Source organism: Salmo salar, chromosome ssa10, assembly GCF_905237065.1.
Source record: "Salmo salar chromosome ssa10, Ssal_v3.1, whole genome shotgun sequence".
NCBI classification, from domain to species: domain Eukaryota; kingdom Metazoa; phylum Chordata; class Actinopteri; order Salmoniformes; family Salmonidae; genus Salmo; species Salmo salar.
The window spans coordinates 42,419,515-42,438,774 of NC_059451.1; the positions used below are offsets into that span (position 1 = coordinate 42,419,515).

General features: G+C 45.3%; 1 protein-coding gene across 5 annotated transcripts; it reads left to right on the top strand.

Moving 5' to 3' along the window:
- The first annotated feature begins 223 nt into the window (after positions 1 to 223).
- LOC106560435 (histone-binding protein N1/N2) lies at positions 224 to 8,734 on the top strand. Of its 5 annotated transcripts, none has more exons than XM_045687775.1 (15): positions 224 to 431; positions 1,456 to 1,500; positions 1,637 to 1,750; positions 3,533 to 3,613; positions 3,737 to 3,846; positions 4,174 to 4,458; positions 4,743 to 4,783; positions 5,846 to 5,919; positions 6,032 to 6,105; positions 6,481 to 6,669; positions 6,996 to 7,159; positions 7,397 to 7,471; positions 7,617 to 7,691; positions 8,081 to 8,206; positions 8,563 to 8,734. In XM_045687775.1, exons 1-15 carry the CDS (start codon positions 394 to 396, stop codon positions 8,593 to 8,595), a joined length of 1,524 nt encoding a protein of 507 aa, XP_045543731.1. In that variant the 5' UTR covers positions 224 to 393; the 3' UTR covers positions 8,596 to 8,734. The 5 variants fall into 5 exon arrangements, with proteins under 5 accessions (XP_045543731.1, XP_045543734.1, XP_045543730.1 ...); XM_045687774.1 differs by lacking the exon at positions 224 to 431 and adding an exon at positions 665 to 1,338; XM_045687776.1 differs by lacking the exon at positions 224 to 431 and adding an exon at positions 665 to 1,338 and having other exon boundaries at positions 4,174 to 4,449.
- Positions 8,735 to 19,260: the final 10,526 nt, after the last annotated feature.

Genomic DNA, 19,260 nt, shown 5'->3' on the forward strand with positions numbered 1-19,260 from the left:
GCTGTAGATCGCACAATTTAATAACCGTATATATTGTGCACGTAATCTGTATCTTCAGGTTCTAAAATGTATTGTTTGTTATTTACCAGTAACAAAGTTGGCTACATGCAATGGATTGATTGATTGATTGATTGATTGATGATTAGTTGAATGGCCTTTCAGATGATCGATCAAGCAATGATTATAAGAATGTTACATTGTATCATGGTAGTTCCCCTTTAAATGTAATCTCCCGCGTTCAGTGAAATTCAAGTTGAAAGTTCAGCGGAAGCGTTACACCGTGCCAGTATTTAAAAGCGCCAACAAAGTGAAAGAATGAACAGGCGCCAAACCTGATATATTCCTTGACAAATCTGTGTTAATTTACACGAAATAGTCTGTCGCTTCACTGGCATGCCTGAGGAAACAGCAGCTGCTTCTAACTCTGCAAGGTGAGCCTTCGCCTATCTCTGCTTTTGTTATCTAGCTTTTGTTCTGTTTGCTTGCCTACTAGCTACAGCAGCGTCCTTAAGCCGTGGTGTACTACCGATACAAGTCGAAACTTGTAGTTAGTCAACGTTAATTAACAGTTATCTATGATTAAATTGTTCCCATGCACCATAGCAAGACGTTCCGCTCCACGGCCAGTGGCGGCCAACTAGCTAACGTTGCTAAGTAACGTTACACTTAACCCAAAGGATGGCGCTTGCCGTAGATGAAACGTTAGCGTAGTCTTACGGTTAGCTAGTTTACATGGATACGAATTGCATTACATTAGCAGGGTAGCTACAGTTAACTCGAATTTGACGATGTTTTGTTGTACTTCTAGATAATGTTCATTTTCTTGGCCAACGTCAGCTCTAATTAGTTAGCTGGCTAAAGTAGGTAGTTAACGGTTAGCCCGAACTGGTTAGATAAGTCTCTTTGCTTGCTAACGTTAGTTGCATAGAAAAGTAGGTAGCTAGCCAAGCAAGAAGCAATTTCACCTACCAATACTAAAGAAATGCACGCGCTAGCTGCGGTGACATGTGGTAGTTAACTACGAACATTTTAAAAAGCTTTCCTAAACGTAAACTACGAAGGCCACTTGTTAGTTATTCAGGTGTTTCAACGCAAACTTCGTTTTTAGTGAAGTCGGTATCAACTTGCAAAAAAAAAACTTGTTTCTTATTCCAACACTCGTTACCTGGATGGCTGCACTCCCGAGAAGAACACTTGCGTTCGAAGCAGGTTTAAAGAGGATCCGATAGAGAAAATGTCATTCCTATGCTGAGATTACTTGTGAGGGTGCGTTAGGTCTATTGACAGACGAATGAGGTTGTTGCTTCAAGGGTACCTTCAGCCCTTGCATCGGAAAAGGTTTACCCAGGCATCTCAGAAAAACATTTTGGTTTTCACAATGGACTTTTGTTTTTAGTTATTTAGACTAGACAATGTTAGTCTCTAATTGACTGCATTAATGTCACTTTGTTTCAGCATGGAAGAAAAGTCCTGCTCTTCAAGTGCTGTTGCAGCAGACAGGTGAGAAACTGCACTTTCTGAATTTATATTTTATGAAGTTTGACTTGTTCTTGAGTTCACTCCACAGGGACTTTTCATGCAGTAGGTTTAAGTGAAGTACAAAAATATAATTTTGGTTGTCCGATGTGTACCACAGCTCAGTCGACGTGATGGCTGAGGCAAAGAAATTGATTGGTGCCGGGAACAGGCATCTGGTGATGGGTGACGTAGTTTCTGCAGTCAACGTGTTCCAGGAGGCTTGCGGCATGTTGTGAGTACTAAGACCAATGGCTTGGCCTAACTGTGAATTTGAAGTGTTATGAGGCTCATTTATTGGTTTTATTGTGGATTTGATGTTGGTAATGGAATTCTCTTGACCTGACCTCTGCTAGACAACTCATCCTGAAGGTAATTCTGCTGTTCTATCAATTGATACATAAACTCAGCAACAACAAAAAAAGTCCTCACTATCAACTACGTTTATTTTCAGCAAACTTAACGTGTAAATATTTGTATGGACATAACCAGATTCAACAACTGAACAAGTTCCACAGACATGGAATGTGTCCCTGAACAAAAGGGGGGGGGTCAAAAGTAAGTCAGTATCTGGTGTGGCCACCAGCTGCATTGAGTACTGCTGTGCATCTCCTCATGGACTGCACCAGATTTGCCTGTTTTTGCTCTGAGATGTTACCCCACTCTTCCACCTGCAAGTTCCCAGACATTTCTGGGGGGAGGGTGGCCCTAGCCCTCACCCTCTGATCCAACAGGTCGCAGATGTGCTCAATGGGATTGAGATCTGGGCTCTTTGCTGACATTCCTGTCTTGCAGGAAATCACACACACTGAACGAACAGTATGGCTAGTGGCATTGTCAGGGTGAGCCTGCAGGAAGGGTACCACATAAGGGAGGAGGATGTCTCCCCTGAAACTCACAGCGTTGAGATTGCCTGCAGTGATGACAAGCTCAGTCCAATGATGCTGTGACACACCACCTCAGACCATGACGGACCCTCCACCTCCAAATCGATCCTGCTCCAGAGTACAGGCCTCGGTGTAACGCTCATTCATTCAACGATAAACGCGAATCTGACCATCACCCCTGGTGAGACAAAACCGTGACTGGTCAGTGAAGAGCACTTTTTGCCAGTCCTGTCTGGTCCAGTGGGTTTGTGCCCATAGGTGACGTTGTTGCTGGTGATTCCTGGTGAGGACCTGCCTTACAACAGGCCTACAAGCCCTCAGTCCAGCCTATTGCGGACAGTGAGCACTGATGGAGGGCTTGTGTGTGCGCCTGGTGTAACTCGGGCAGTTGTTGCCATCCTGTACCTGTCCCACAGGTGATGTACCGATCCTGTGTAGGTTTTGCACGTGGTCTGCCTCTGCAAGGACGATCAGCTGTCCGTCCTGTAGCGCTCTGTCTTAGGTGTCTCACAGTACGGACATTGCAATTTATTGCCCTGGCCTCATCTACATGCCTCCTTGCTGGATGTTCATGCAGGGACCCTGGTCATCTTTCTTTTGGTGTTTTTCAAGGTCAGTAGACAGGCCTCTTTAGTGTCCTAAGTTTTCATAACTGACCTTAATTGCCTACTGTCTGTAAGCTGTTAGTGGCTTAACAACCATTCCATAATTAATGAACATGCACCTGTGTTTCATTGAACAAGCATGGGGAAACGGTGTTGAAATCCTTTACAATGAAGATCTGAAGTTATTTGGATTTTTATGAGTTCTTTGAAAGACCGGGTCCTGAAAAAGGGACATTTCCTTTTTGCTGAGTTTATATTCAGTCTGAATCTGCCTTCCTAGAAGTTGTTTGTCAAAATGTGGGGTGTTGTACGAAACAAATTCACGAATGATTGGCTTGTCTCTTACCAGCGTCTCAAAGTTGCTCAGGTCATGTAGGCTGGCTCAACCATTTGTTGGCCTACCAAAAGTTGCTGGAGAGGGAGGCAAATCCAGACTAATGGTGAAGATGTTTGGCTGGTGTGATGTGGCTGTTTAGCCAATGAGCTGACCTCAGCCAGTAAATGCTGTATTCCCTTCTCCCTCAGGGCTGAGCGTTATGGGGACACCGCAGATGAGTGTGGAGAGGCCTTCTTCCTGTGTGGGAAGTCTCTGCTGGAGCTTGCCAGGTAAGTGGAAGTTGGATACTGCATGTGCTGTACATGTGTTCAGTTTGCAGTTAAACAGCTGTTGCCAGCACCATGCTCTGAGTTATGGATGTTCAACTTAAATGGCTACTTGTGGTGGTGCAGGATGGAGAACACGGTCCTGGGTGATGCTCTGGAGGGAGTCCCTGAGGGGTCATCTGAAGAGGGGGAGAAGCAGGAGAACTCCAAGTTTGAGAGCGCTGACAACTTGGATGGTGAGCAGTAGCTTCTCAACCTGACCACCATTTTGTTCATGGCTGCTTGTTACATTTCTCTGGTACAATTAACTTGTACAGTGCGTAACTTGCTTGTTTTGTTGGTAGGTTAACTGTCATTATAGGCCCCCTGTCACTGGGCAAGGTGGTGCCGTCTTATATCTGACAGGGAAGAGGGAATGGGCCACATTCATCAGTCGGCTCATTTCACTGAGGGGGTGGGGGGGCTTGTTCATGCTCTGGGCACAGAGGGAGATTTATTTTTACATGCGCTCATTAATAGCATTTTAGTGAACAATGTAATATGGTTTCATGCATCTGGTTCAGAGGAAACAAGGGACGAGCTTCGAATGCAGGTCTATGACGCAATGGCCGAGAAGGAAACCACTCATAGGGAAGATGGGGCAACTGAGCCAAAGGGGAAGATGGAAACAACAGAAGAGGGTGCTGCCAAGTCTCCTGTCAAGAACGGGAATGAGCATTTCGAACCTCCTGTGAATGGGGTGGAGAAGACTCCTGAAGGGAAAGCGGAAGGTGTGAAGACTGAAGAACAGAATGGAAATGGCAAAGAAGTTGAGGAAAAGATGGAGGAAGAGGGTGAAGGTAGACTTGGTATAGGACTCTGTTTGGGTGCACCACGTGGATTGGGACAGAAGGACATTAAGTGTGGATTTTGCACAATTACTGTTTAATCTACAGTAGGGCTGTAAAGGGATTGTAAATGAACTCTTCTCTTGCAAATTGAAGTTTTACACTGCGCTGTTGAACTACTGCTGTCACATTACTACTAAAGACAAGCTTTTCTTCAGTCTTTGGTTATGTACAGTTAGTCATTGGTTTTCCTGACACGTACAACTGCAACTTAGGCTTACTGTTCTCTTGGCCTCCACCCTTAGATGATGATGATGATGAAGGGGAAGGCACTGCTGAAGACAAGGTAAGATATCCCATTGTAGCGAGTCTTCATAAATTCATTGTGACATGACCTAAAGTATGTGGAAACCTACTCGTCATTGAAATCATGGGTGTTAATATGGAGTTGGTCCCCCCTTTGCTGCTATAACAGCCTCTACTCTTCTGGGAAGGCTTGCCACTAGATGTTGGAACACTTCTGTGTGGACTGGCTTCCAGTCAGCCACAAGCATTAGTGAGGTTGGGCATTTAGGCCTGGCTGCAGTCGGTGTGCCAATTCATCCCAAAGGCATTCAACTGGGTTGGGGTCAGGGCTCTGTGCAGGTCAACCAAGTTCTTCCACACAATCCCTACATTTTATTTTATGGACCTCGCTTTGTGCATGGGGCATTGTCATGCTGAAACAGGAAAGGGCCTTCCCTGAAATGTTGCAATAAATATGGAAGCACAGAATCATCTTGAATATCAGTGTATGCTGTAGCGATAAGATTTCACTGGAACTAAGGGGCCTAGCTCGGACCATAAACGGCTTCAGACCATTCTTCCTCCCCCACTTAACTTTACAGTTGGCACTATGCATTTGGGCACAGTGTTCTCCTGGCATCAGCTAAACTCAGATTTGTCCATTGGACTGCCAGATGGTGAAGTGTGAATCATCACTAGAGAACAAGTTTACACTAGTCCAGCAGACACTTGGCATTGCATGGTGATCTTAGGCTGGTGTGCGGCTGCTCGACCATGACAACCCATTTCCTGAAGCTCCCAACGAATAGTTCTTGTGCTGACGTTGTTCCCAGAGATAGTTTGGAACTCGGTGTGCGCTACGGCGGCCGATTTCTACTCTTCAGCACTTAGCAGTCCCTTTCTGAGTTTGTTGCTTAACACTTCACAGCCGGCCTTTCTTGCTCCTACACATTTCCACTTAACAGCACTTGCAGTTGACTAGGGCAGTTCTAGCAGGGCAGAAATTTGACTTGTTGGAAAGGTGGCTAAAATAGCCGAATCTACTAAATTGAAGGGGTTGTCCACATACTTTCGTGTGTATATAGTGTTTCTAACCTTGTTTGACTCTTCCCATATCTTGTAGGAGAGTGAAGAGGAAGTAGGTAACCTGCAGCTTGCCTGGGAGATGCTGGAAGTTGCCAAGGTCATCTATAAAAGGTAAACTCAACCTCTGAGTGCTCCCTGTAAAAGGCTGTCACAAACTTCCTAGTGTACATGATTTTCATGGATTAACTTACACCTGCTTCCCCTTACCACCTCATCCAAACAGGAAGGCGAATGAGGCGGACCAGTTGATGGCAGCTCAGGCCTATCTAAAGCTGGGAGAAGTTGGTGCTGAATCTGGTATGTTTATGTGCTGGTCCTTGTAGCTTTTTTTCCTTCATGTTTTGCTACAGCATGCCCTACTGAACACAGCCATGTAGTTATGTTGACTTCAGAATCCATTTCAGCTCAGCTTGCCCTTCCCTCTACATGTTTCCTGACCCTGGTCCCCGAGTACCCCAACAGTACATGTTTTTGTTGTAGCCCTGGACAAACACCTCAGTGAGGGCTTGGTGATTAGTTGAATCAGGTGTGCTTGTCCAGGTTACAATAAATGTGTACTGTTGTGGTTACTGGCGCAGGGTGAGGAAACCCTGCTCTACCTCAGGTCTTAAATCCTTGCACCACACGACAGTTGTAATCACTTGATACTCAGCTTGACGCTGCCTCTCCCAGGTAACTACCCTGCAGCGGTGGAGGACTTCCAGGACTGCCTGGCCCTGCAGATGAAGCACCTGCCCCCCCACAGCCGCCTGCTGGCTGAGACTCACTACCAGCTGGGAATGACTTACTGCTACACAGGCCAGTACAGCCAGGCCATCCAGCACTACAGCAGCTCTGTCAAGGTCATTGAGGGCCGCCTGGGTAAGATGGATAAATATGACAAGTCTGCTGAAAAGCACATCTATCCATTTGTGTTTCAACCCACAACCTAGGTGTTGCTAGTCCAATGTTACAATTTGGCTGGGGGGTTCTTATCGAATCTGGGATAGTAGGCCGAATCAGATGAGTTGGTTAATGAGCCAGAAGCATATTTTACTGACTGTTGCTGTTGGGGGTTTCTTGTATCTTATCAGCAACAATATTAACTTTTTGTACTTGATTCAAAGCTACCTGTGCAGTCATGCTACAGCACTAGCTATGACATGTCAATTTCTGACCTGTCACTTGCATACCTTGTTTCTGTCTAGCCATGCTCCAGGAGGTGCTCGACAAGGGTGAGAATGGCGCTGAGGGGAAGACTGAGCTGGAGGAGCTGAAACTGCTGCTGCCTGACATTGCTGAGAAGGTGGAGGACGCCAAGGAGAGTCAGAGGACAGCAGGATCAGCCTCCGTGGCCATACAACAGACCCTGGTGAGACTACCTGTGGGATACTGGCTAGGATCATTGTTGGTCGTCAAACGGGGAGGGACTTGTCCAAGAAATGCTCCTTTTAATCTGAAATGTGTCCTAATGACTATTACTTTGTATAGTAGTTCTAGTAAATACTTATTGATCAAGGAAGAAGTCCAGTCCACTTGACTTCTAATGAGAAAGTTGAGGATCCAGCTAGTTTCTCCAATTGATCTGTGGGTTTATGCGCTCTTCCAGGCTGGGGCCTCTACTTCATCAGCATTCCCAGCTTCAGCAGAAAAAAGTGGACCATCAGCATTTGAAGCCAGTCAGGTCATTTTGTCTATTTTTGAAGTCCATCTTAAATGTTTCTTGCACCTGGAATGAAACCTTGTGCCTACTGAAACAAATGACCTATGTCAGTTACTTTAGTAAGCAGGCTGATGTTCATGACCAATTCCCTTGTCCTGTGTTTCAGATCGCTGTCACGTCAGCAGCTGATGGTGTGTCCACCAACACCGCATTAGACATTTCCCACCTGGTCAGGAAAAAGGTGAGGTGCTCCTGCCTGACCTAACTCTGCTACTTACTACTAGTCCCAGCCTGGGGTGGCAGTGACATTTTAGATAATGCTGATCGTGTCCTGGTCTGTAGGTTACTGTGGTCTGCCTGCGACTCCCAAGTCCAATCAATCCATGCCCCCTTTACTAGTATGTTCATGTGGCATGAATTTCTTGCTTTCTCTTAGTTCTGCGGGTGACCACAGCCCCAATGGTGGTTTCTTTGCTTTCATGCCGCTCTCTCCTTTTAGTGTTATTCCTGTCTAGGTTTTTTGGTTGTGGTGCAGTGGCTTTGTGATCGTGTAGCAACGTTAGAGCAGGTTACAGTAGAGGTGAGGGAGGTAATGTTGAGAAGCTGACTTTGGTTTGTGTTCCTGTACAGAGGAAAATGGAGGAGAGCCCCATAAAGGACACAGATGCTAAAAAGAACAAGCAGGAAACTACAGTTAATGGCAGCGGTGACTCCGGCTCTGCCAGCAACGAAGTCCAGGAGAAAGGGGCACAGGAGGCGAGTTGATAGGTTTATAACTCATTCTCAGTGGAGTTGGGTGCAGCGCAGGAAGGTGGTATCTTGAGGAAGGGGACCCCACCCTAGGCAGTCTTATTTTTTTTCCCCAATTTGAACAGACCGGAGTCTCATGATTGTAGACCAAAAGGTAAACCCTATTCACGCCTACAAGAGGGAGTTGACCTCCACAGCCTGACATGTGACCAAGACTCGTACAGGTTTCATAAATCCTCCAACTCATTAACAGTATTAATGGACCCCTGACAGGGATGGTAGGTTTTCTGGATTAAAGCGGTGTTCAGGTGTTTAACTTTATGATCTACTAATGCTGTTTGATTCTTCTTCCTTTCCTATAGCCCGCCAAGCCGTCCTCTGACTCTTCTGTGTGATTTGACTTCCTGATCATCTAGCCAGCAGAGCATGCCTGTCCCCCTAACACTTGTTTCTGTAAATATGAACATTCTCTCACTTGCTGACATTTTTTTTGTATACTTGTAGTAATAAAAGTTCAATATTTGCATATCTGAATTGCTTGTCTTCAGAATTAATTCCTCTTTTGGTTACAGTATAATTAGAACTTTTTTTTATTTATTTTTTTTTTTTTTTCCTGTACCAAGTGGTTAGTCATTTGTCTGGGTAGAGTTTAGTGACACTACTGCCTCGGCCAACAATCCTTGGCTGTGGTGTATCTGTTGGCATGTTCTCCCAGGGTCTGATGCACTACCTGCAGGGAGGTCATCTGACTAACATTTTATCACTCATCCGTTTTTAGATTGCTGTACATGATACTCGTCTGTATTGAGGGCAGGCTGAAGGACCCGGTGTGGTGGCGTGTATGAGCTGGCTGGCTTGGGGCTATAGTAGTCAAAGGTTAACTAGGATCAGAATATCAGGGTTAACCAATGATTCTTAACATAGGATATATTACATGTCTATGGGGTCACAAGAACACATTTAGGACCAGGGTAAGGACTCGTACTCTTCACCTCACCACATGGTGCAATCTGGTCCTTGTACACTCGCACAGACGTCTGGTGCTGTACCTAAAAAGATGTGACGTGAATGCAAATTAACTTTAATCACAGGCCCCATGAACATATTACTTTAGGACTTGATTGCTGTCTGCCACAATGCATTCCCTACAACAGTACCTGATGGGTAGGTGCTCCAGAACCCTTGCACTTCCCATTTGCTAATGCATTAAGAACAGCTAGGACAGACCATTGCATGTGAAATGTTACAAGATACAGAAGGGAAGCAATAAATGCCTGTATTTAGCAAAACATTTAGTCTCACCCCTGTTACACTACCTTTCCTTGTGCTCTGACCTGTGATGGGGAGCACCAGCATTGGTGCCCCTTGGGGGGGGGGAGTAGTCTATGCTATAGGAATCATGTTTCAGGACTCCACTGATCTTCTGAAAGTACATAACATGCTGGTGGGATGTCTTCCTGTAGAAAGACTTGAGACAAATCTAACTAGTTTCCTGCTTGTTCTTTTTAGCATCTGTGTCCTTTATGGGGCTCATCTGTACAGGAACACAAACCAAAGTCAGCTTCTCAACATTACCTCCCTCACCTCTACTGTAACCTGCTCTAACGTAGTGTAGAGCTTTACAGGTGCCTCAATGCTTGTTTCAATCCAACAGTCTAATAAAGCAATCCAGTCTGAAAACATCTGTATTCAGACCCCTTGACTTTATCCTCATTTTATTACGTTACAGCCTTGATCTAAAATGAAAACAATACCCCATGACAAAGTGAGTTTGTAGAAATTTTAGCAAATGTATTAAACTGAAATACCTTAAGTATTCAGACCCTTTGCTTTGAGACTTGACATTGCGCTCCAGTGCATCGTCTTTCCATTGGTCATTGTTTTGGAAAGGCACACCTCAGGTCCCACAGTTGACAGTGCATGTAAGAGCAAAAACCAAGTCCGTCGACCTCCGACAGGATTGTCAAGGCACAGATCTGGGGAAGGGTACCAAAACATTTCTACAGCATTGAAGGCCCCCATTGTTAAATGGTAGTTTGTAACTACCAAGACTCTTCCTAGAGCTGGATGCCCAGCAAACCTGAGCAATCAGGGGAGAAGGGTCAGGGAGGTGACCAAGAACCTGATGGTCACTCTAACAGAGCTCCTCTGTGGCGATGGGAAATCTTCCAGAAGGACAAACTCTGCAGCACTCCACAAATCAGGCCTTCATGGTCGAGTAGCCAGACGGAAGCAACTCAGTAAAAGGCACCTAAAGACTCTGACCATGAAAAATAAGATAATCATGTCTGATGAAACCAAGACTCAACTCTTTGGCCTGAATGTCAAGCGACACATCTGGAGGAAACCAGGCTCAATCCCTATGGTGAATCGTGGTGGCAGCATCATGCTGTCGGGATGTTTTTGTTTCAGCAGCAGGGACTGGGAGACTAGTCAAGATCAAGGGAAAGATGAACAGAATAAAGTACAGAGAGCTCCTTGATGAAAACCTGCTCCAGAGCACTCAGGACCTCAGACTTGGGTGAAGGTTCACCTTCCAAAAGGGACAACGCAGGAGTGGCTTTGGGACAAGTCTCTGAATGTCCTTGAGTGGCCCATCCACAGCCCGGACTTGAACCCGATCGAAACATCTCTGGAGAGATGTGAAAATAGCTGTGCAGCGACGCTCCCCATCCAACCTCAGAGCTTGAGAGGATCTGCAGAAAAGAATTGGAGAAACTCCCCAGATACAGGTGTGCCAAGTTTGTAGCGTCATCCCCAAGAAGACTCGAGGCTGTACTCGCTGCCAAAGATGCTTCAAAGTACTGAGTAAAAAGCCAGAATTCTTATGTAAATGTGATATTTTAATTTTTTTTTAAATAAATTTGCAAACATTTCTAAACAATTTTCGATTTGTTATAATGGGGTATTGTGTGTAGATTGAGGTATAAAACTATTTTACAATATGGCTGTAATGTAACAAAGTGGAAAAAAGGGATCTGAATACTTTTCGAATGCAGTGTATGTGTGTGTATGTATGTATATATATGTGTGTGTATATATATATATATACTGCTCAAAAAAATAAAGGGAACACTTAAACAACACAATGTTACTCCAAGTCAATCACACTTCTGTGAAATCAAACTATCCACTTAGGAAGCAACACTGATTGACAAATTTCACATGCTGTTGTGCAAATGGAATAGACAACAGGTGGAAATTATAGGCAATTAGCAAGACACCCCCAATAAAGGAGTGGTTCTGCAGGTGGGGACCACAGACCACTTCTCAGTTCCTATGCTTCCTGGCTGATGTTTCGGTCACTTTTGAATGCTGGCAGTGCTTTCACTCTAGTGGTAGCATGAGACGGAGTCTACAACCCACACAAGTGGCTCAGGTAGTGCAGCTCATCCAGGATGGCACATCAATGCGAGCTGTGGCAAGAAGGTTTGCTGTGTCTGTCAGCGTAGTGTCCAGAGCATGGAGGCGCTACCAGGAGACAGGCCAGTACATCAGGAGACGTGTAGGAGGGCAACAACCCAGCAGCAGGACCGCTACCTCCGCCTTTGTGCAAGGAGGAGCAGGAGAAGCACTGCCAGAGCCCTGCAAAATGACCTCCAGCAGGCCACAAATGTGCATGTGTCTGCTCCAACGGTCAGAAACAGACTCCATGAGGGTGGTATGAGGGCCCGACGTCCACAGGTGGGGGTTGTGCTTACAGCCCAACACCGTGCAGGACGTTTGGCATTTGCCAGAGAACACCAAGATTGGCAAATTCGCCACTGGCGCCCTGTGCTCTTCACAGATGAAAGCAGGTTCACACTGAGCACGTGACAGAGTCTGGAGACGCCGTGGAGAACGTTCTGCTGCCTGCAACATCTTCCAGCATGACCGGTTTGGCGGTGGGTCAGTCATGGTGTGGGGTGGCATTTCTTTGGGGGGCCGCACAGCCCTCCATGTGCTCGCCAGAGCCTGACTGCCATTAGGTACCGAGATGAGATCCTCAGACCCCTTGTGAGACCATATGCGGGTGCGGTTGGCCCTGGGTTCCTCCTAATGCAAGACAATGCTAGACCTCATGTGGCTGGAGTGTGTCAGCAGTTCCTGCAAGAGGAAGGCATTGATGCTATGGACTGGCCCGCCCGTTCCCCAGACCTGAATCCAATTGAGCACATCTGGGACATCATGTCTCGCTCCATCCACCAACGCCACGTTGCACCACAGACTGTCCAGGAGTTGGCGGATGCTTTAGTCCAGGTCTGGGAGGAGACCATCCGCCACCTCATCAGGAGCATGCCCAGGCGTTGTAGGGAGGTCATACAGGCACGTGGAGGCCACACACACTACTGAGCCTCATTTTGACTTGTTTTAAGGACATTACATCAAAGTTGGATCAGCCTGTAGTGTGGTTTTCCACTTTAATTTTGAGTGTGACTCCAAATCCAGACCTCCATGGGTTGATAAATTGGATTTCCATTGATTCTTTTTGTGTGATTTTGTTGTCAGCACATTCAACTATGTAAAGAAAAAAGTATTTAATAAGATTATTTCTTTCATTCAGATCTAGGATGTGTTGTTTAAGTGTTCCCTTTATTTTTTTGAGCAGTATATATATATATATAATGGTGTAAAGACATGAATGGAAAAATTGTATACAGCAGTAGTTCTAGGATGAGCCATGACTAGAATACACTATATACAAAAGTATGTGGACACCCCTTCAAATTTGTGGATTTGGCTATTTCAGCCACACCTGTTGGTGACAGGTCTATAAAAGCGAGCACACATCCATGCAATCTCCATAGACAAACATTGGCAGTAGAATGGCCTTACTGAAGAGCTCAGTGACTTTCAACATGGCACTGTCATAGGATGCCACCTTTCCAACAAGTCAGTTTGTGAAATTTCTGCCTTGCTAGAGCTGCCTCGGTCAACTAAGTGCGGTTATTAAGTGGAAACATCAAGGAGCAATGGCTCAGCCGCAAAGTGATAGGCTGCACAAGCTCACAGAATGGGACTGCTGAGTGCTGAAAAATCATCCATCCTCAGTTGCAACACTCACTGACGAGTTCCTAACTGCCTATGGAAATAACATCAGCACAAGGACTGTTCGTCGGCAGCTTCATGAAATGGGTTTCCATGGCCGAGAAGCTGCACACAAGCCTAAAATCACCATGTGCAATGCCAAGCGTCAGTTGGAGTGGTGTAAAGCTCGCCGCCATTGGACTCTGGAGCAGTGGAAACATGTTCTCTGGAGTTATGAATCACGCTTCACCATCTGGCAGTCCGACGGACTAATCTGGGTTTGGCGGATGCCAGAAGAACGAAGGAAAGCCTTCCCAGAAGAGTGGAGGCTGTTATAGCAACAAAGGAGGGACCAAATCAATATCAATGCCCATGATTTTGGAATGAGATGTTCGACAACCAGGTGTCCACATACTTTTGTATGTAGTGTACATACAGTGCATTTTCTCATCAATCTACACACAATACCCCATAATAAAATTTAAAAAATGATATCACATTTACATAAGTGTTCAGACCCTTTACTCAGTACTTTGTTGAAGGACCTTTGGCAGTGATTACAGCCTTGAGTCTTCTTGGGTATGACACTACAAGCTTGACACACATTAAATGGATTTATGAAGCCCTTCTTACATCAGCTGATATCTCAAAGTGCTCTACAGAAACCCAGCCTAAAACCCCAAACAGCAAGCAATGCAAGTGTAGAAGCACGGTGCCTAGGAAAACTTGTCTAGAAAGGACAGAACCTAGGAAGAAACCTAGAGAGGAACCAGGCTATGAGGGGTGGCCAGTCCTCTTCTGGCTGTACCGGGTGGAGATTATAACAGAACATGGCCAATATGTTCAAATGTTCATAGATGACCAGCAGGGTCAAATAATAATCACAGTGGTTGTCGAGGGTGCAGCAGGTCAGCACCTCAGGAGTAAATGTCAGTTGGCTTTTCATAGTCATAACACACCTGTATTTAGGGAGTTTCTCCCATTCTTCTCTGCAGATCCTCTCAAGCTCTGTGAGGTTGGATGGGGGCGTCGCTGCACAGCTATTTTCAGGTCTCTCCACAGATGTTCGATCGGGTTCAAGTCCGGGCTCTGGCTAGGCCACTCAAGGACATTGAGACTTGTCCCGAAGCCACTCCTGCGTTGTCTTGGCTGTGTGCTTAGGGTTGTTGTCCTGTTGGAAGGTGAACCTTCGCTCCAGTCTGTGGTCATTAGCACTCTACAGCAGGTTTTCATCAAGGGTCTCTGTACTTTGCTCCGCTCATCCATCCCTCGATCCTGACTAGTCTCCCAGTCCCTACCGCTGAAAAACATCCCCAAAGCATGATGCTGCCACCCCCATGCTTCACCGTAGGGATGGTGCCTGGTTTCCTCCAGATGTGATGGTTGGCATTCAGGCCAAAGAATTGAATCTTGGTTTCATCAGACCAGAGAAGCTTGTTTCTCATGGTCTGAGAGTTGTTTAGGTGCCTTTTGGCAAACTCCAAGTGGGCTGTCATGTGCCTTTTACTGAGGAGTGCCTTCCGTCTGGCCACTCTACCATAAAGGCCTGACTGGTGGAGTGCTGCAGAGATGGTTGTCCTTCTGGAAGGTTCTTACACCTCCATAGAGGAACTCTGGAGCTCTGTCAGAGTGACCATCAGGTTCCTGGTCACCTTTCTGACCAAGGCCCTTCTCCCCAGATTACTCAGTTTGGCTGGGCGGCCAGCTCTAGGAAGAGTCTTGGTGGTTCCAAACTGTGTTCTTGGGGACCTTCAATGCTGCAGACATGTTTTGGTACCCTTCCCCAGATCTGTGCCTCGACACAATCCTGTCTCGGAGCTCAACAGACAATTCCTTCAACCTCATGGCTTGGTTTTTGCTCTGACATGCACTGTCAACTGTGGGACCTTTATATAGACAGGTGTGTGCCTTTCCAAATCATGTCCAATCAATAGAATTTATCACAGGTGGACTCCAAGTTGTAAAAACATGATCAATGAAAACAGGATTCACCTTAGCTCAATTTCGATTCTCATAGCAAATGGTCTGAATACTTACGTAAATAAGGTATTTCTGTTTTTTTTTAAATCATACATTTGCAAAAATGTCAAAAAAACTGTTTTCGCTTCGTCATTATGGGGTATTGTGTGTAGATTTATGAGGAACATTTTTTTATTTAATCCATTTTAGAATAAGGCTATGATGTAACAAAATGTGGAAAAAGTCAAGGGGTCTGAATACTGTCCGAATGCACTGTATAAAGTGGGTAAAACAGCATGTAAACATTTAGTGTTCAAAGAATAGAATACAGTATGTCAACATTAAAGTGACTAGTGTTCAATGATTATGTACATAGGGCAGCAGTCTCTAAGGTGCAGTGTAGAGTAAAGGGTGGTTGCCCTACAGGTTCATTCATAGGAGCAGATTGAGTGATGTGGGGGCTTTCAGAATATAGGTTGTCTTTTCTTAGTCTCAGTAAAATTGGTTAGTAGAATTTAATAACTCACTTATGTACTTACAGGGTTGAATTGAGCAAAAGTTGTTAAGTTCTCTGTAACATATGGACATTAAAAAGTAGTATTGTACCCATCTCACCCAGTCCTCAGATGTGATGAGCATTACAAAATGCAGTTCAAGGATGTGACCAGAGCCTAACCCTAGTAGGACTGTGATTAGTAGCCCACCAGATAGATGAGTCTGGCTACCTTGAATCCGTCTGTCCATTGGGGTGCAGTCAGGCTGCTGCTGGGGTCTAGGTGGAGGATGGGTGTTGGGGGACCTTGGGCCACCCAGCGGGACCCATGGAAGAAGGCTCCAGCGGGGCTGAGGGGAGCAGAGATCTAGGGTATAGCCTGACCCTGGGAGGTCCAAGGCTCCATCCACAGACACCTGTCACAAAGCAGTAACACATAACTGATACAGAGGCCCAAAGATGGTCTACCAGTCATAGTGTAATAATTGATTAATTGATCAATAAAATCAAAGGAACACCAGGTGGAGAAGGCTGACCTGGAAGCAGTCCTTGGAGGGAGTGATGGAGGGGGCTAAACGTGGGTCAGGGGTAAGAGCGGTGGTGCCTAATCTCCACTGTAGATTTGCAGTCTGACCACAGCATCATCACCATACAGCTCAAAGGGATTCCCCAAAGATGAAGTCACCATATGTTATGGAGTAACGTGCTGTGGAAGTGCAGCAGTGGAATCCTGAGTCCCCACACATTAGCACCTGTGAGAGGCAACAAGTAGGGAAAATAAAGTCTGATGAGGCTCTCAAACCTGCCTCACAGATAGACATATACCCTGTCTGCCCAGAAGACTGATACAGACAAACACATAGAGATTGATAATCCCACATCACTACAAGGTACAACATTTAACACCCCTCCTCACACACACAGATAATTCCCCGGGCTTTGGCTCACCTTTCCAGTCCTCTGGCTGTATCCTGTCAGTCAAAGGCTTCAAATCAAATGCTATTTGTCACATGCCGCAAATACAACCGGTGTAGAACTCACAGTGAAATGTTTACTTACAAGCCCTTAACCAACAATGCAGTTCAAGAAATAAAAATATATATCAAATCAATCAAAAGTAACACAAGAATTGTACATACAATAACAAGGCAATACAGGGGTACTGGTACCGGGTCAATGTGCAGGGGCTTCCCTCCCTGAGGTGCTCCCCTCACCCTGTCCACAATGACACCCAACACTTCTCTACGTCTTCTTCCTCCAAGAAGCAAGGGATTGATCTCACTGGAAATGTGTGTTGTGAAAATGTATTAGAGATTACAGCTAAATTAGATACAGTTGAAGTCGGAAGTTTACATACACTTAGGTTGGAGTCATTAAAACTTGTTTTTCAACCACTCCACAAATTTCTTGTCAACAAACTATAGTTTTGGCAAGTCTGTCTACTTTGTCCATGACACAAGTAATTTTTCCAGCAATTGTTTACAGACATATTATTTCACTTACCACAATTCCAGTGGGTCAGAAGTTTACATACACTAAATTGACTGTGCCTTTAAACAGCTTGGAAAATTCTAGAAAATTCCGTCATGGCTTTAGAAACTTCTGATAGGCTAATTGACATAATTTGAGTCAACTGGAGGTGCCCTGTGGATGTATTTCAAGGCCTACCTTCAAAATTAGCAAAGACCTCAGAAAACAAATTGGAGACCTCCACAAGTCTGGTTCATCCTTGGGAGCGATTTCCAAACACCTGAAGGTACCACGTTTATCTGTACAAACAATAGTACGCAAGTATAAACACCATGGGACAACGCAGCTGTCATAACGCTCAGGAAGGAGATGCGTTCTGTCTCCTAGAGATGAACGTACTTTGGTGCGAAAAGTGCAAATCAATCCCAGAACAACAGCAAAGGACCTTGTGAAGAGGCTGGAGGAAATAGGTACAAAAGTATCTATATCAACAGTAAAACGAGTCCTATATTGACATAACCTGAAAGGCCGCTCAGCAAGGAAGAAGCCACTGCTCCAAAACCGCCATAAAAAAGCCAGACTACAGTTTGCAACTGCACATGGTGACAAAGATCGTACTTTTTGGAGAATTGTCCTCTGGTCTGATGAAACAAAAATAGAACTGTTTGGCCATAATGACCATCGTTATGTTTGGAGGAAAAAAGGGGAGGCTTGCAAGCCGAAGAACACCATCCCAACCGTGAAGCACGGGGGTGGCAGCATCATGTTGTGGGGGTGTTTTGCTGCAGGAGGGACTGGTGCACTTCACAAAATAGATGGCTACATGAGGAAGGACAATTATGTGGATATATTGAAGCAACATTTCAAGACATCAGTCAGGAAGTTGAAGCTTGGTTGCAAATGGGTCTTCCAAATGGACAATGACCCAAGCATACTTCCAAAGTTGTGGCAAAATGGCTTAAGGACAACAAAGTCAAGTCAAGGTATTAGATTGGCCATCACAAAGCCCTGACCTCAATCATATAGAAAAGTTGTGGGCAGAGCTGAAAAAGTGTGTGCGAGCAAAGAAGCCTACCTGACTCAGTTACACCAGCTCTGTCAGGAGGAATGGGACAAAATTCACCCAACTTATTGTGGAAAGCTTGTGGAAGGCTACCCGAAACGTTTGACCCAAGTTAAACAATTTAAAGGCAATGCTACCAAATACTAATTGAGTGAAAGTAAAATTCTGACCCACTGGGAATGTGATGAAAGAAATAAAATCTCAAATAAATCATTCTCTCTACTATTATTCTGACATTTCATTTTCTTAAAATAAAGTGGTGATCCTAACTGACCTAAGACAGGGAATTTTTAAAAACTGAGTTTAAATGTATTTGGCTAAGGTGTACGTAAACTTCCGACTTCAACTGTAGTACCTGTACTTGAGCTAAACTCAGCAAAAAAAGAAATGTCCTGTCACAGTCAACTGCGTTTATTTTCAGCAAAATTAACATGTGTAAATATTTGTATGAATATAACAAGATTCAACAACTGAGACATAAACTGAATAACTTCCACAGACATGTGACTAACAGAAATGGAATAATGTGTCCCTGAACAAAGGGTAGGTCAAAATCAAAAGTAACAGTCAGTATCTGGTGTGGCCACCAGCTGCATTAAGTACTGCAGTGCATCTCCTCCTCATGGACTGCACCAGATTTGGCAGTTCTTCCTGTGAGATGTTACCCCACTCTTCCACCAAGGCACCTGCAAGTTCCCAGACATTTCTGGGGGGGAATGGCCCTAGCCCTCACCCTCCGATCCAACAGGTCCCAGACGTGCTCAATGGAATTGAGATCCAGGCTCTTCGCTGGCCATGGCAGAACACTGACATTCCTGTCTTGCAGGAAATCACGCACAGAACGAGCAGTATGGCTGGTGGCATTGTCATGCTGGAGGGTCATGTCCAGATGAGCCTGCAATAAGGGTACCACATGAGGGAGGAGGATGTCTTCCTTGTAACGTACAGCGTTGAGACTTCCTGCAATGACAACAAGCTCAGTGCGATGATACTGTGACACACCGCCCCAGACCATGACAGATCCTCCACCTCCATATCGATCCTGCTCCAGAGTACAGGCCTCGGTGT

Coding starts and splice junctions, on each gene's coding strand:
- LOC106560435 (XM_045687774.1), top strand. CDS start 1,292: ATGAGGTTGTTGCTTCAAGGGTACCTTCAGCCCTTGCATCGGAAAAG. Junction 7,472..7,616: donor CAGCATTTGAAGCCAGTCAG/GTCATTTTGTCT, acceptor CCTGTGTTTCAG/ATCGCTGTCACGTCAGCAGC. Junction 7,692..8,080: donor CCCACCTGGTCAGGAAAAAG/GTGAGGTGCTCC, acceptor GTTCCTGTACAG/AGGAAAATGGAGGAGAGCCC.